The sequence below is a fragment of the Microcebus murinus genome, chromosome 22, assembly GCF_040939455.1.
Source record: "Microcebus murinus isolate Inina chromosome 22, M.murinus_Inina_mat1.0, whole genome shotgun sequence".
Taxonomy (NCBI): Eukaryota; Metazoa; Chordata; class Mammalia; order Primates; family Cheirogaleidae; genus Microcebus; species Microcebus murinus.
Window position 1 is genome coordinate 5,736,208 of NC_134125.1, and position 16,034 is coordinate 5,752,241.

The 16,034-nt window shown below is 37.2% G+C and overlaps 2 protein-coding genes across 2 annotated transcripts in view; one reads left to right on the top strand and one right to left on the bottom strand.

Moving 5' to 3' along the window:
• The window catches only part of KNTC1 (kinetochore associated 1), a 74,160-nt gene that overhangs the window by 18,652 nt on the left and 39,474 nt on the right, over nucleotides 1-16,034 (bottom strand). Inside the window, exons 37-47 of the mRNA XM_075996514.1 lie at nucleotides 13,475-13,613; nucleotides 12,934-12,990; nucleotides 12,269-12,432; nucleotides 11,324-11,428; nucleotides 7,643-7,771; nucleotides 7,087-7,203; nucleotides 5,784-5,893; nucleotides 3,789-3,996; nucleotides 1,277-1,366; nucleotides 195-366; nucleotides 48-106 (exon numbers count right to left, since the gene is read on the bottom strand). Coding sequence (XP_075852629.1) covers nucleotides 48-106; nucleotides 195-366; nucleotides 1,277-1,366; nucleotides 3,789-3,996; nucleotides 5,784-5,893; nucleotides 7,087-7,203; nucleotides 7,643-7,771; nucleotides 11,324-11,428; nucleotides 12,269-12,432; nucleotides 12,934-12,990; nucleotides 13,475-13,613 — 1,350 coding nt within the window. The remainder of the gene's footprint in view (nucleotides 1-47; nucleotides 107-194; nucleotides 367-1,276; nucleotides 1,367-3,788; nucleotides 3,997-5,783; nucleotides 5,894-7,086; nucleotides 7,204-7,642; nucleotides 7,772-11,323; nucleotides 11,429-12,268; nucleotides 12,433-12,933; nucleotides 12,991-13,474; nucleotides 13,614-16,034) is intronic.
• On the top strand, nucleotides 14,090-14,772 carry LOC105880887 (synaptosomal-associated protein 23-like). The gene is made up of 2 exons (XM_075996836.1): nucleotides 14,090-14,384; nucleotides 14,544-14,772. The coding sequence occupies exons 1-2, from the start codon at nucleotides 14,119-14,121 to the stop codon at nucleotides 14,752-14,754; spliced, it is 477 nt and encodes a 158-aa protein (XP_075852951.1). The 5' UTR covers nucleotides 14,090-14,118; the 3' UTR covers nucleotides 14,755-14,772.

The following is a 16,034-nucleotide window of genomic DNA, read 5'->3' on the forward strand; positions in this document are numbered from 1 at the left end:
ATTAATTATAGGATAAAAAAATGTCATACCAAGTTTTAACCCATTACCTTCATTAATTTAGAAATTAAGAGCAATGTCGGAAAGGATTCTTCACTGAGTTCTGTAGCTGGAAAGAAAACAAGGAGAGTATGATTTGCTTACGAAAAAAAAATTTTCACTATTCAGTAAAATTCATTAAAAGTTAATGAACATACAGAGAATTTTCCAGAAGTTCTGTGCTGTGCCAAAGAATATCAGGTGAAAAGGCAGTCTAGTTTGGGCCGCTGATGGCAAAGTTATTACATGTTCCAACATATACTGATATTCTAGGTCCACAGGAGGAGAAATTCTTCTGTATGACTTCAAATGTTTCAGAACATTCAATGCCTATATTAAAATAAAAAAATATTTTCCTGTGAGAGTTACCCAATCCTAGGCTGTTTAAAACTCTTCTAACTCTACACCATCAAAGGTTTCCATTTCTGACACACTCTTGTTTTCATAAAGATGATTACAACATTTTCTAGTCTTCTCTTTCGTAAACCAATGCTACACTGTTGTTGGTAGGATGTTTTGTAAATGAGAGTTGGGTAGTTCTCTACATGTTCTTCAAATAGTTTAAGATATACTTCAAAAAAATACTTGGTTTCATTAAAATGAGAGAAGGCAGATCTAAAATTAATTCTCTATATCCCTTATCCCTCTTATGTTTATATTTTAAACTTGGGGGCTTATATAACTTTTTGAGTCAATTCATTTTCTTTTAATTTCTAAAATCCAATTAAAAACATTAAAGCTATTATGACCAAAATTCAGAAATGATTAAAAAGTTAATGAAAGCACTGAGATAGAATTTTTTTGAAGAGTTATGTGTTATTTTCAAAAATCTGGGAGGAAAACGCTTTATCCAGGACTTTGTACTGGATCTACCCATTAATACACAAAGCTGAATCTACCTCTGAGCCCCATGTTCTTTTGTCTTGCTAGATGACAAATAATATTGCCTTAACTCTTCACAGTTAGTCCTCTAGCAACTTCCTGCTTTTGGATAGCAGAAGAAGTGGTTTAAATCACCTCAATACAGCAAAAATAGGATGGAAATAAGTGACAAACATGGACAGCATAAAAATCTTTTTACTTTTGTGTTCCTTTTAAAGAAAAAAGATCTACAATAAAGTGACCAGTTTAAAGATAGCTCAAAGTATAATCCAGAAAGACACTGGACAACTGTCATATGATTTATGATCCAAATAAAAGCGTGAAGATGATTTTTAAATCTTTAACATATTTGTTTTACCTGATTAATATTAATATTGGTTATCTTTTCATCGGCTCTTTCTATAACTTTCAGGACAACTTCGATCATTTCGTAGTCATAGGGATCCAACTGCACAAAAACAAAATACATCCACCCTTGAGAAGGTATCGCCAATTACGTTCATCAGTAGAGGTCACAAATATAAAATCTCAGTGCACTACCGTGTTACATTAGATCCATTATTCTTTCCAAAGTTAGCTAAAATTTTCTAACTTCTAAAATTAATTACCTCTGTTAGGATAAACAGATATGCTTAAAAATATCTCAAAAGCTATTAAAAAGAAGTCATACAAAGCAATGTTGTTTTTTTTGTTTGTTTTTTTTTTGAGACAGAGTCTCACTTTTGTTGCCCAAGCTAGAGTGAGTGCCGTGGCATCAGCCTAGCTGACAGCAACCTCAAACTCCTGGGCTCAAGCGATCCTCCTGCCTCAGCCTCCCGAGTAGCTGGGACTACAGGCATGCACCACCATGCCCGGCTATTTTTTTGTATATATACTTTTAGTTGGTCAATTAATTTCTTTCTCTTTTTAGTAGAGACGGGGTCTCGCTCAGGCTGGTTTCGAACTCCCGACCTTGAACAATCCGCCCGCCTCGGCCTCCCAGAGTGCTAGGATTACAGGCATGAGCCACCGCGCCCGGCCGCAATGTTGTTTTAATAAAGAAAGATGCTCTTAAAATACTAAAAACATAAAAAGAATAAACATATGGTCAAAATTTCATAATTTTATAAAATTTCAGAATTAAAGTTCTATTTCTTCTACTTATGATGGGAAAATTAGAATAAGAAGAAATTGACTTTTTCTTGGAAATGACACAACTAAAATCGAGGCCTCCAAGCAAAAGTTTCTCGAAGGATTCTGTTTTAGCTCTACCTATATACTGAAATACAAAAGTTAATGGGGTGCATCTGTATATACTTGTAAAAAGGAAGTATTCTCTTTGCTCTTTGTTTCTGCCCACAGACCATTAATTTTTTTCTATCTTTTTTAAATGCCAACTAAAGTCACATGAAAACAACATTGAACAAAGCAGGAAGATGAACTACTGTACTTAGAAAATTTGAGCAAGTCTATACAATTTTTGGCTGAATTACAGTCAAAATATAAAACTGAAATATTTCTTGCAGTCTTACAACGTTATTTCTCTTGCCATCTGTCTACATTCTCCCATTAAACTATCCCTTGACCTAAAAATTCTAATTCTCAGATCTCCTACGAAGATAACCAAACAAGAGTATGAAAATGTATGTGTGAATATACTCATTGTAACAATTTATAATAATAAAATTTAGGGTGCAGTGGCACACAGTTACAGTCCCAGAGACTCGGGAGGCTGAGGCAGGAGGACTGCTTGCACCCAGGAGTTCAAGACCAGCCTGGGAAACATAGTAGCACCCCTTCTCAAAAAAATTTTTTTAAATTAAAAAAAACTATAAACAATTTAAATGTCCATCCATAAATTAAATACAGTATATTTTATCAACAGTGAAATAATAAACCTGCATCTGTCAAAAAATGAGATAGATGTATATGTACTGACATGCAATGAGAATATGTCAAGTGAAAAAAGAGGGTAACAGAATAGTACTTTTAGGATAGGAGAGTCCCTACACCAAACTATTAACATTTCTATTGCTAGGGAATGGGGTTAGAGGGAATCTCCCTTTTTGATTTATTCCTTTCTCTCTAGTATGATTTTTTTTTTCAAGAATGTGTGCTATTTTCAAAAATCTGGGGAAAAAATGCTATGTTGCTGTGTCTAGGACACAAAGGATAGACATGCATGGAGGGACAATCACATGAAGAGGCAGCCAGAGGGCAGCCATCTGAAAGCCAAGGAGAGAAGTGTCAGAGGAAACCAACACTGCTGGCACATTGAGCTTGAATTTACAGCCTGCAGAACCACAAGCAAATAAATTCCTGTTGTTTAAAAAAGAATTGCTGGCCGGGCGCAGTGGCTCACGCCTGTAATTCTAGCACTCTGAGAGGCCGAGGTGGGCGGATTGCTCGAGGTCAGGAGTTCGAAACCAGCCTGAGCAAGAGCAAGACCCCCGTCTCTACTATAAATAGAAAGAAATTAATTGGCCAACTAATATATATAGAAAAAATTAGCCGGGCATGGTGGCGCATGCCTGTAGTCCCAGCTACTCGGAAGGCTGAGGCAGAAGGATTGCTTGAGCCCAGGAGTTTGAGGTTGCTGTGAGCTAGGCTGATGCCACGGCACTCACTCTAGCCTGGACAACAAAGCGAGACTCTGTCTCAAAAAATAAAAATAAAAAAAATAAAAAAGAATTTCTATCCCAATTTAAAAAAAAGGCAGGAAAATTATTGGATTAAACTATATTCAAAATACAGAGATCTAGAATTATTTCAAAATTAAAAGTTTATAAAAATATAGAACATATACATCCAATTTGTGACTATACATATCTAATTAAGGGTGGGAGGGATGTATGAGATGAGCCCATACATTCGTTTCACCATTCCTCTACCTTATGTAGTATTCCACTGAGACTGATGACCAAATCTTTTGTGCTTGTCAGTAAAGGAACCATCTCGAGGGCTTTGGCCAGGAGCTTGGACCGCTGCTGCTTTGTAGACTTCGGGCTTGCAATGCTCTGGCTTTGGCTGGCATTGGTGTTGTGGAGCAGTGTTTCAATGAACAGCTGAAGAGCTGCGTCACAGTTCAACTGAAATGTGCTAAAAGATGCATTTAATCACACACTCATCTTTCTAAATGCATGCATTTCCATGCAGAGTTTCTGACAAAATACTCAGGTGCATGCTCCCATCTCTGAAATTTAACCTTATCCGTACAAAGGAATATCAGAGATTTCAACAGAAATGACAAAGGTCTGTGTGCACTAACCTTGGAATACATATTGTTAACCAAATGACATGCTACAAGATGGTATATAAATTATAATTCTGTTTGAAACAAATTTTATAAAGTGCATGTTAGCCTACTTATAGTGAAAAAAAAGGACAAGACAAGCCAAACACTTTTTGACTATGATTCTCTCTCAGCATTGGGATTATGTAGAACTTTGATTTTAATATGTTCCAGCTGAGTTAGAAAAAATAAGGATTTAAAAATTAGGAATCTGATTAGTATAGAGAAAGTGACAAGTGAAATGCCTTTTCAGGCCCTATTAATAAGATGATGATGGTTTACTTTGCTATACAAAATATATAAAATATCAAGAAAAGCTTTAAGTACCGCCATTTTCAAGTCATTCTGTGATATTCTAAAGGTCATCTAAATTTATTCAGACAGACTGCTTGAGGCAAAAGTGTCACTATCACACAAATACAAATCATCAGTGCCACGTAATCAGAATGATTGTGAAATGAACCTGACATTATGGCTACTCAAATTTCAGAAAAAGGTTCTGTACTATAAAACAACACACAAGCATCTGCCAGGAGTGCAAGTTAATAAAGGAGAGTGTGTGCACCTCGCTCTCCTCCAAACCAAAGAATGGCATGATTTTGTTATTTCAAAGTAGTTTAAGTCAGTGCTACTTAGAGCTACAGGCAGCTCATAGTCCTTGACTTGTAGGCTCAGAAAGGTGACAGCCAGGGTCATTACTCTATTTCCCCACTATCCACAGGCAGAAAGAATTGGATGTCTGCCTGGTGTAGGAAATGCACTAAGCCACTTTATTATCAGTAACTCAGATTCCATTGCTCTGTTACAAATCAGATGGAGGTTACAGCACCCTTAGTATTTTAGAAGCAGTCACTAAATAATTGACCTTGAGTAGGTCATGTAAGATGGGCTTGTTTTCTCATGTATCAACTGGAACTAATATGCAATCAAACTATAAAAATTAAATAGATCATGTGCATGAAAACACTTTGAAACCAGCAAATGAGTCCTCGTATTTAACAGATAGAAGCATCTGAGATGTAAATTATAAATCACTTATTCCTAATCATCAAAGTCAGCTAAATCTATAAATAACACATTTTGTATTATTTAGGTTTTTTAATTTGCTTACAAAGTTTTTAATAGGAAATTAGGAATTCTAAGTCATACTTTTCATTATTTGTTAATTTAAGATTATTTTGCTAAGTTGATCTGATTTAGAAGTTTAATTACTCAAAAGGATAGTTCCAAAGTTTTCTGATCACAGGAATCATCCAGAGCTCCTGTTAAAGATCAGAGAAGTCCAGGCCTCAGTCCAGACCTGCTCAGTCAGCTCTGCCTGCCAAGGAGAGGCCCAGAAATCTGCGTTTTTAATCAAGTGCCCCAGGTGATACTTTCTATGAGGCAAGTTTGACAAACACTAAAAGTGAATTAAAAAGGTGATACCATAAGAGAATTTAATCTACCTTTGGATTTGCTCGGTTTGGGGGTGAGCAAAGAAAATACCAGAGGTCTGTGGGCCATGTAATAATCACCTTTGTTACTGTGTTTTCACAGTAATGATTACCAGTTTGTTAAGCTAACAGAAAAATACCACTGAAGTTTAAGGAATTACCTGCAATATTCCAGAATGAGGCTTGTGTCCATATCTGTATTTTCCACAAGAGCTTTAATGAGGTCTTTCTTGGCAAGAAAATGTTGCCTGAAAACTGGTTGAAAGGAAATCTAGAAATAAAAAGAACAAAATAAAACTCTATAAACAAGGGCAACATTATGACTTACCCTTTTACTATCTTTTTTTTTTTTTTTTTTGAGAGAGAGTCTTGCTCTGTTTGCCCTGGCTGGAGTACAGCGGCGTCATCACAGCTCACTGCAACCTCAAATTCCTGGGCTCAAGCAATCCTGCCTCAGCCTCTCGAGTAGCTACACCTGTAGATATGTGCTACCACGTTGGGCTAATTTTTGAATTTTTTTGTAGAGATACAATCTCACTATGTTGCCCAGAGTGGCCTCAAGCCATCCTTCCGCTTTGGCCTCCCAAAGTGCTAGGGTTATAGGTGTGAGCCACTGTGCCCTGCCTACCCTGTGGTTAAAAGGAAAATTCTTCTATAGTTCCTCCAACTTTTATTTTTATACCCAACCCAACCCAACCATCGTTCTGAGATTTGAGATGTACGTAGGTCCAAAATCTCTCTTAGCCGCTCTGTTGCCTCTTCATCCATGAAGTTTGGTGGTTGAGGTCAGCGGAACACCAGTCCCAATACTATAGAAATTAGGTTTCAAAACATATACTATTTCTGCAGTGGTTACCTTCCTGATAAGCCAACTATTTGAAAATAAAATAAGATGTTTTACATCTTTTGTAACATTTTTGTCTATTCTTTTGCTAAGTAATTTTACTTTTTCTTTTTTCACTAAAAGAGCCTAGATCTGATGCAAAGTCAAAAATAAGGGACATTTCCTTTTCCCTACTATTAATAGAAGTTCTTGAAGAATAGTATACTTGTATATATATTTTAATATTATCTTTAACCAAATAACAGCAGCAGAAAATAAAAGTATGAGGCTAAAGGCTAGGCCTGAAATAGCATAAGTGTCAACTGATACTAGACATATACTCATAAATGAGAGAGCTAAGCAGCTGAAAATGTCGGGCCCCTTTTAAACTCCTCAAAAATGCAGAAAAAAGGAGATGAGGCAAAAAGATCCTTATTTCTTTGAAAGCACCAATATGTGTACTTAATATAACTTTATATTAATATAAAATTATATATATTACATAATGTATATAATAATACAAAATTTATGAATCAATACATATACATTCTCCTCCCCAAAGTAAAGGACAATGAGATCTTTATCTTAAATTTTCTAACTGGGTAATTATCAGAATTGATAATAGCAGCACAAACACTCACTCCAAGTTTACCAAGGCGAATACCCCACTGGGCATCAGTACTGAGTTCATGGAACTTAAGTTCCATTTCTATTTCCTGGTAGAGACTGGCCAGTTCAGAGCCCACCAGAGATATTGCCTAAAAAAGTAAAATAGAATTATCATTCAATCACAAATAGAATAAGTTCTCCTAACACCTTTTAGATGAAACACAACAATAAAAATCATAATCTTTGTGGTAACAGTGTAGAATGTTACATATTGCTTTATACACAGTCATTACTTTTTTTTTAAATTTTTTTATTCTTTTCTTTTATATTTTTTATTTTCTTTAAACATTTTTAATTTTTTCATTCTTTTTCACAACCTAGTCAGGCTGACTGGCAGAGAGTCATTACTTCTTATACAATATTTAGGGAATTCAGCTTTTTGTATGATGCCATGAATTTCATCTGGCTTTCCTTTATAATGAAAGGCCAAATTTTAATCATCTTGCAAGCAAAATCCCCGCAAAAGGCAAGTTTTAAAACAAACAACATCCAAGAGAAGTTTTCTAACTGTACTTCCTTAGGGCTTACCAGAATTTTGTCATAATTCTGCCATGCTTTATCTATGAGCTTCCAGAGATTTTCAAACACATCTTTTTGGGGTAAGAGAGTGCAATAACCCAAGGCCAGGTCAATATCCACCAGGCGACAATTAAATACCTACGGGAAGAAAACATCAAAAGAAGCAAATTCCTCACAATTCTGGAAACAGAATTAAGTATCTGAAGGCTTATTTATCACTACATTCAATTACAGACACTATGAAAGAACAAATGTTTCATGAAAAGTTATTTATAGTAACATAATTTCAATGTGTTAGGTTTTAATGTCCTTTATTAGAAATTTAAGGAAAGCAACTATAACAGGTTCCACAGGGCACAGAACTCTTCCCTTCTCTCCCGCCAGCCTCTTTCATCCCTGACTCCACATCTCCAACACCCCCCCTTTTCCTCATTCTTAGCCAAGGATCTCACTCACTGTCTGCCTCACCAACAAACCAGAAGCAGCCGGAAGACAGCTGCCTCATCCTCCCACCACCAAATCCATCAGCCCCTGCACCTGCACCCAGGTACTACTCTACTCTCCCTCCAGACACCGACCGGCCCTGCCCACCCGAGGCCAACCCTCCACGTGTTCACTGGATGCCAGCCCCTCTTATCTACTTAAAGTCTTGCTCCAACCAAAGTCCACTCTATCTCACGACCATCAGTTTTTCCTCTCTTGTGGCTCAATACTCTCTCATCTTAAAAACAAAATCACTGACTTCCTCTTACTCCTATCCTATTTCTCTGCTCCCCTTTAAAGAAAATCACTGCAGAAGATTCCCCCCTGCCAGGCTCTCCTGGACCAAGAGGCTCTCACCCCCAACTCCACCAACTGTTCTCACAAAGGTCACAGGTGACCTCTGTGGCCAAACTCGATGGTCAGTTCCCAATCCTCACCTTATTAATTAGCAAGGATATGGAGAAAATGAAACCCTTGCACACCATTGATGGGACTGTAAAATGGTACAACTGCTATGGAAAACAGTATGGAAGTCCCCCAATAAATTAAAAATAGAATTACCACATCATCTATCAATCAATCCCACTTCTAGGTATACACTCAAAAGAACTGAAACCAGGGTCTAGAAAAGATATTTAGACACCATGTTTGTAGCAGCACTATTCACGATAGCTAAGAGGTGGAAGCAACCCAAGTGTCCAACAATAGATGAATGGATAAACAACATACAATGGAATATTTGGCTTTAAAAAGGAAGGAAATCCTGTCACAAGTGACAACATGGATGAACCTGGAGGACATTATGCTAAGTGAAAATAAGCCAGTTACAAAAAGACAAATAATGTATAATTCTACTACTAGAGGTATCTCTAGTAGTCATATTCACAGAGACTCGAAGTAGAATGGTAGTCACTGAGGACTAGGGGAGGAAAAAGGGGATTTAGTTTCATGGGTGTAGAGCTTCAGATTTGCAGGATGAAAAACTTCCACAGATCTGTTTTGGAATAATGTGAATATACTTAATACCACTGAACTATACAGTTAAAAATAGTTAAGATTTTCTGTTATTTTTTCTGCAAATTTTCTGTTATTTTTTTTTTTTAATCACAAGTAAACCATGACTGAGTGAATAAATGTAACATTTGGGGCTTAGAACTAACTGAACTAAAAATAGAGCAGTGATGAGTTGGGTACAAAATTCACAATGAAGAAAATTTTCATCTTATATTGTGAGGGAGCCTCAGAAGGCAATATATGGCATTATAGTCAAAAATCAGTATCCTTTAGGCACTACAAATACAAAAAGAAAATGGAAGAAAAATCTATGCACATAGTGTCAAAGATTTTCCATGAAGTAAAGGGGAAAATATCCATAATCCAGAGAACTGCAAAGAGAAATGCAGTTTATTGCCAGGCCCTGACATCATTTTGCAGCTAGAATAGTAAAGACTTCAGATGAAAAGAGATGATTATAGTAAAGACTTTCAGATTAAAATAAAGAAGACTAAAGAGATGACTACTAAATGTAATATGTCAGAAGTTGGCAAATTTCTTCTTATATGGCCAAACAGCAAATATTTCAGCTTTGCAGGCCACATGATCTCCACAGCAGCTATTCACCTCTTCCCTTGTGGCAGAGATAGTGTGTACGTGAACAGGCATGGCTGTGTTCCAATAAAACTTTATATACAAAAACAGACAAGCAGGCCACCAGCCTTGCAGGCTGTAGTTTGCTGTCTCCTGTAATACATGATGCTAGGCTGGATCTTATACTTAAGTGGAAAATATGCTATAAAGAACATTATCAGGTAAAAAGACAAAATTGGAATATGGACAATAAATACAAGTATTGTATCACTGTTAAATTTAACAGAGTTGATAACGGCTGCTGTGTAGGGGAATGTTCTTATTCTCAAGAAACAAACACTGAACTATTTAGGAGTAAAGTGCCATAATGTATGCAACTTACTCCTAAATGGTCATAAAAAAATACACACACACACACACACACACACACACACACACACACAAAATACAAAATAATTTTATGTAAAGAAAGAGACAGGCCGGGCATGGTGGCTCAAGCCTGTTAATCCCAGCACTCTGGGAGGCTGAGGCGGGTGGATTGTTTGAGCTCAGGAGTTCGAGACCAGCCTGAGCAACAGCGAGACCTCGTCTCTACTAAAAACAGAAAGAAATTAATAGAAAAAATTAGCCAGGCATGGTGGTGCATTCCTGTAGTCCCAGCTACTCAGGAGGCTGAGGCAGGAGGATTGCTTGAGCTCAGGAGTTGGAGTTTGCTGTGAGCTAGGCTGACGCCACGGCACTCTAGCCCAGGCAACAGAGTGAGACTCTGTCTCAAAAAAAAAAAGAAGAGAGAGAGAGAGCAAGCCAGCAAGTGATGAAGCAACAAGGGTGTACCAGAGCTCTTTGAACTGTTCTTAAAACTTTGAAATTATTTCCGTTTTAAAAAAGGTAATCTGGCCGGGCGAGGTGGCTCACGCCTGTAATCCTAGCTCTCTGGGAGGCCGAGGCGGGCGGATTGCTCAAGGTCAGGAGTTCAAAACCAGCCTGAGCAAGAGCGAGACCCCGTCTCTACTATAAATAGAAAGAAATTAATTGGCCAACTAATATATACAAAAAATTAGCCGGGCATGGTGGCGCATGCCTGTAGTCCCAGCTACTCGGGAGGCTGAGGCAGAAGGATCACTCAAGCCCAGGAGTTTGAGGTTGCTGTGAGCTAAGCTGACGCCACGGCACTCACTCTAGCCTGGACAACAAAGTGAGACTCTGTCTCAAAAAAAAAAAAAAAAAAAAAGAAATAAAAAAGTCTATTAGAACCTTTTAAAAAATAAAGACTAATGGAAAATTAGGATTTCTGAATTTATTTCTGATAGTTATTTCTGATAGAAATAACTTACAGCTAAGATCCTTATAATGCTTTAATCCATAAAACAAGTAACTAAAATCAGAAGACAAATGTGGGAAAGGTTGACTACCTATTTCATAAATGCTCCACAGAATGTCAATTACCATAGTAAAAAAAAACCACCACAACGATCAGCTGTGATATAGGTTATTGAGGCTTTTGAAGAGTCAAACACTACTATATGGAACCAGGAATCATCATATGCACTGTTGACTGAGGTAAAAGGAAAAAAAAAAAAAAAAAAAATGGCTACTAAGAAACCAAGAACAAATACTTACTTTGTGCAGCAGGGTTGAGGCATTTTCCCTGATAAATGTTACAGCTTTTTCTTTCAACTCCATAACAAGGTTCCTTGATTTCACCAAGGTGGTCTGTCCAAATAACTTTTAGAAAAGAACAAAAGAATCTTTAGGTCTACTTCTGTGTATCCTTCTGAAAACTCTTCTCAACTATTACACATCTTTGAAAATTCATCATTATATGAAAAAAGTATTAGCATTAATCTATAACCAAGCTAGAGCTGGGGGTGGGGGACTGCCTGAGAAGGGGCAACAATGAACTTTAAAAAATATTCTGCATCTAGATTGCGGTGTTGGTGACAAGGTGAATACATTGGTTGATATACTTAAAACATGGTGCATTTTAATTTTGAAAGCGATGACTCAATAAAATTGATTTAAAAAAGAAAGAATCAGCATTTAATAAATATCAGCAGAGTAGTAGAAATGAAGACAATTCCCTCTGAGACTAGCTTCATAAGCAAGGTACAGACAGACCGGTGGTTTGTCTTCTAAAATCTCATCAATGACACTGTCAGGAAATAATTATAATAATTTGGACAATAACAAAACAAACAGCAGAGAGATATTTTTGACTGAATGAATGTGGTGTAGACAAAACAGCACTGAGTTTGGCATGCAAAAACTTACTACAACCTAAAACCTTGGTGAACTTACTTTATCTCCCTGAATCTGAGTTCCCACATTTGCAGAATGGAACTGTCGGGGTTGCTGTGAAGAGTGAGTTTCCAATTGCATGCAAACACCTTGAACTACACTGGAATCTTAGCAGAAGTTCAACAAATGTTTCTTAAATCTGACAGATTTGTCAATTTCCTTGCTACACAGCCCAATAGGATAATGTTGAGTCCCAATTCCTATGTTTGGCAGTGCTTTTGTATCTATAGTCACCCAAAGTCCAAGTATTTGTTCTCAAAACTATACCTTTTCACTTAAACTGGCATTCATGAAATTTGACACAGAGTGCTGAAGACAGGTACCAAATGAACCAACTACAAATCTTAGGGCCAGCTCCCACTGGCTAGATTCCTGAAGATTCTGAAGCAGGGCAGAAATGGAATTTACAGCAGGTAAAATAAGGCCATCACCTGCGAAGTGATAAAAGGATTTTCATCTGAGTATAAGGATTTTAATATTTAGATTTTATAGGCAAAGAAAGAGCATATTATAGAAAAATTTTTAGGGATAGCGTACTTCTCCAAAGCAGGTAATAGTCATGGAATTCACTCTCAAAATTAGTTCATGAGAGAGTTAACATGAGGCTTGATTTAAACCAGAAAATCACTAAGTCCACTAGATAATGAGATATTCTGATTATAATGTGCTTATTTTAATTGAGATGTTTAAATTGTTAGCTGATGAAAACCATTTCTCCATTTGGAAGACTAAAATTTAAGAACAAATTCATAAAGGTTAAGACTATAAGCTAAATTGCACAATCTCTGACCTTTTAGATGACTAGCAATGAAAGAGTGATAACTAAATAATTACGTTAAGGACATTAACTCAGATTCATATTTTAAGGAATTTCTATAACTATATCTACAAAATCTTATTCCAATGCTATATACATTTCTGATGTTGAATACCTTCAATAATAGAGCAGTATGGCAAACTTGCAGACTCCAAGGGATGTCTCTTGCTCTCTACAAGAGAATAATAAATTAAATAACACTAAATAAAATAACTCTCTCATAAAGCACACGACTCAGAGATATTTAAATATTGTGTTATGATCAAATAATCTAAAGCAAACTGCTATTTAAAAAAATTAAAATATACATACAGAAAAATGCACAGGTAAGTGTACAACTTGATAAATGAATGAGCAGCACCCAGATCAAGAAACACATTACCAGCACCCCAGAAGCCCCCTTTGTCCTTTGCAGTCATTGATTCCCCCAAGGACAACCACTACCCTGACTTCCAACAGCATCAGCTTAGTCCTCGGCTGTTTCTGTGCTTGATGTAAATGAAATCATACAGTATATAGTCTTTTGTTATCTGGCTCCTTTTAGTCAACACTGCCTATAATACAAATACTATCGTGTGTAGCAGTTCCAAACCTCTTCGGTTGAAATTCTCATAAAGCAGAAAGACATACAAAGTAATGATACAAGTAAGATTTACCAGCTAGAGGCACAAGTGATGAAATCAATTCATAAATAACCGGTAGCACCAGCTGTGACTCAAGAACAATTCCATCTTCGCTGAAGAAGTCACTGTAGGACCACTCTTCATATGGATCTTTATGAGTTCCAAAAGCAGTCTACATATCAAATCACACGGAAAGGACAGAATTAAAGACACCGCAGAACACAGATGGCATCTTCACCGAGCAGAGTCCACAGTCAGATATGTTAGTACCAAATGGTTTTGAATGTCAAATACAACTATGTACTGTGTTTCTACTGGTCTGTGGCTTATAAAAATATCATTTTATATTAAATTCTAACAGAAGGACCATGTTCAGAGAGGCCTTGTTTGAAGCCCAATGTTTTAAAAGATAGTGCGAATAAAAGCCAATAAATGTGATTGGAAATGAGAAGTGGCCTCATGCTGGGATTACAGGCTCAAGCCAGGCTTGGCAAGGAGTTCAAGACTAGCCTGGCCAACATAGCAAGACTCCATCTCTATGAAAAAAATAAAAAAAAAAAAGAAGAAGAAGAGGTCGGGTCTGGGGGTGTTGGAGCTGCTGCAGTCAAAGAAGAGTGACCAGAACCACTTGAATATCCGCATTTCCATTTCTGTGCCTGATAGAGTTTTGATTCATCATGGATAATCTGTCATCAGAAGAAATTCAGATGAAGGCTCACCAGGTTACTGATGAGTCTCTGGAAAGTACAAGGAGAATCCTGGGTTTAGCCATTCAGTCTCAGGATGCAGGAATCAAGACCCTCACTATGCTGAATGAACAAGGGGAACAACAAAATCGCATAGAAGAAGGCATGGACCAAATAAATAAAGACATGAGAGAAGCAGAGAAGACTTTAACAGAACTCAGCAAGTGCTGTGGCCTTTGTGTTTGCCCATGTAATAGAACAAAGAACTTTGAGTCTGGTAAGGCCTATAAGAAAACATGGGGAGATGGCGGAGACAACTCACTTAGCAACGTAACATCTAAGCAGCCAGGCCAGGTGGCAAATGGTCAGCCTCAGTAACCAACAACAGGAGCAGCCAGCGGAGGATAGATTAAACATATAACTAATGATGCCAGAGAAGATGAGATGGAAGAGAACCTGACTCAAGTAGACAGTATCATGGGAAATCTAAAAAATATGGCTCTGGACATGGGTACTGAGATTGAAGCTCAAAAGAAACAAATAGAACTGATCACAGAAAAAGCTGACACCAACGAAGATCGTATTGACATTGCCGATGCCAGAGCAAAGAAACTCATTGACAGCTAAAGCTGCTGCTGTACTTCTTTATCATTTATTCACTTCCCTAGCTTCTCCTCCGAAGTCATCGTTTTTAGAGTTTGAAATTTTGGCTCCATGCTCTTCTAATCAGGAAATAATGTGGAAGAAGGGCCAGAGGAGTAAACAGCTGCTCCCCAACCCCCATTTTATATTTTCTGTTGCTGTTGAGGGTAGACTGCTACTTAGCCTTCCTTCTGGTATTTTCTTTCTCAGTTCATAGTCTTACATTGGTTTTCATACATCACATACAGTGTTTTCATCTTCTTCTTTACTTCAGCAGTTTCTTTTGCATTCAAAATTCAAAATTTAGAAGCATTGCCAAAGACAACCCTGAGAAAGGAAGCTGAAGAGCTGACTGCTTTATTCCTTTGTTTTTGTGGTGGCAGAAGGATGAGAGAGAAGCAAGAGATAAGAGTCTGTTATCTCAGTAAAAACTTGCAGGCCACAAAACAAGAAGTTGCATAACCACAGTAAAGATCTAGTTGGGTATAATTTTTTTCTTTTTTTGAGACTGACTCTCGCTTTGTTGCCCAGGCTAGAGTGAGTGCCGTGGCATCAGCCTAGCTCACAGCAACTCCAAACTCCTGGGCTCAAGCGATCCTTCTGCCTCAGCCTCCCAAGTAGCTGGGACTACAGGCACGCGCCACCATGCCCGGTTAATTTTTTCTATATATATTAGTTGGCCAAAGAATTTCTTTCTATTTATAGTAGAGACGGGGTCTCGCTCTTGCTCAGGCTGGTTTCAAACTCCTGACCTCAAGCAATCCTCCCGCCTAGGCCTTACAGAGTGCTACAATTACAGGCGTGAGCCACCGGGACCGGCCATAATTTTTAATTTAAATTACAGTTATTGCCAATTTAGGTTAATGCTTGATTCGGAGCTTTTATACACAATATTTTTGTTATGCATCACAATTTTGCAACCTCTCCTCCAGATAGAATAGAATGAATTTTCTTAAAGTGAGCTTAATTTCTGAACTCTTAGTGATTCATATATATACATAGATTGTATGATCCCATTTCTTATTGCTCTCTTCAGGAACACTTTGGATAAATGAATAGTTTTTTATTTTCATGTTATTAGTAGTCTCATGGTCCCATTACAGGCCTATTAACCTCATACATATGTCAATAGTCTTTGAAGAAAAAATATGTAAATATATATTTATAACGTGAGAATTTCTCTTTAAAGCAAGGCTTAAAATTTTTGGAAAAGTTTGACAAAGTATATCACATAAATTCAGATTTACCTCAATGCCAAGAATCAT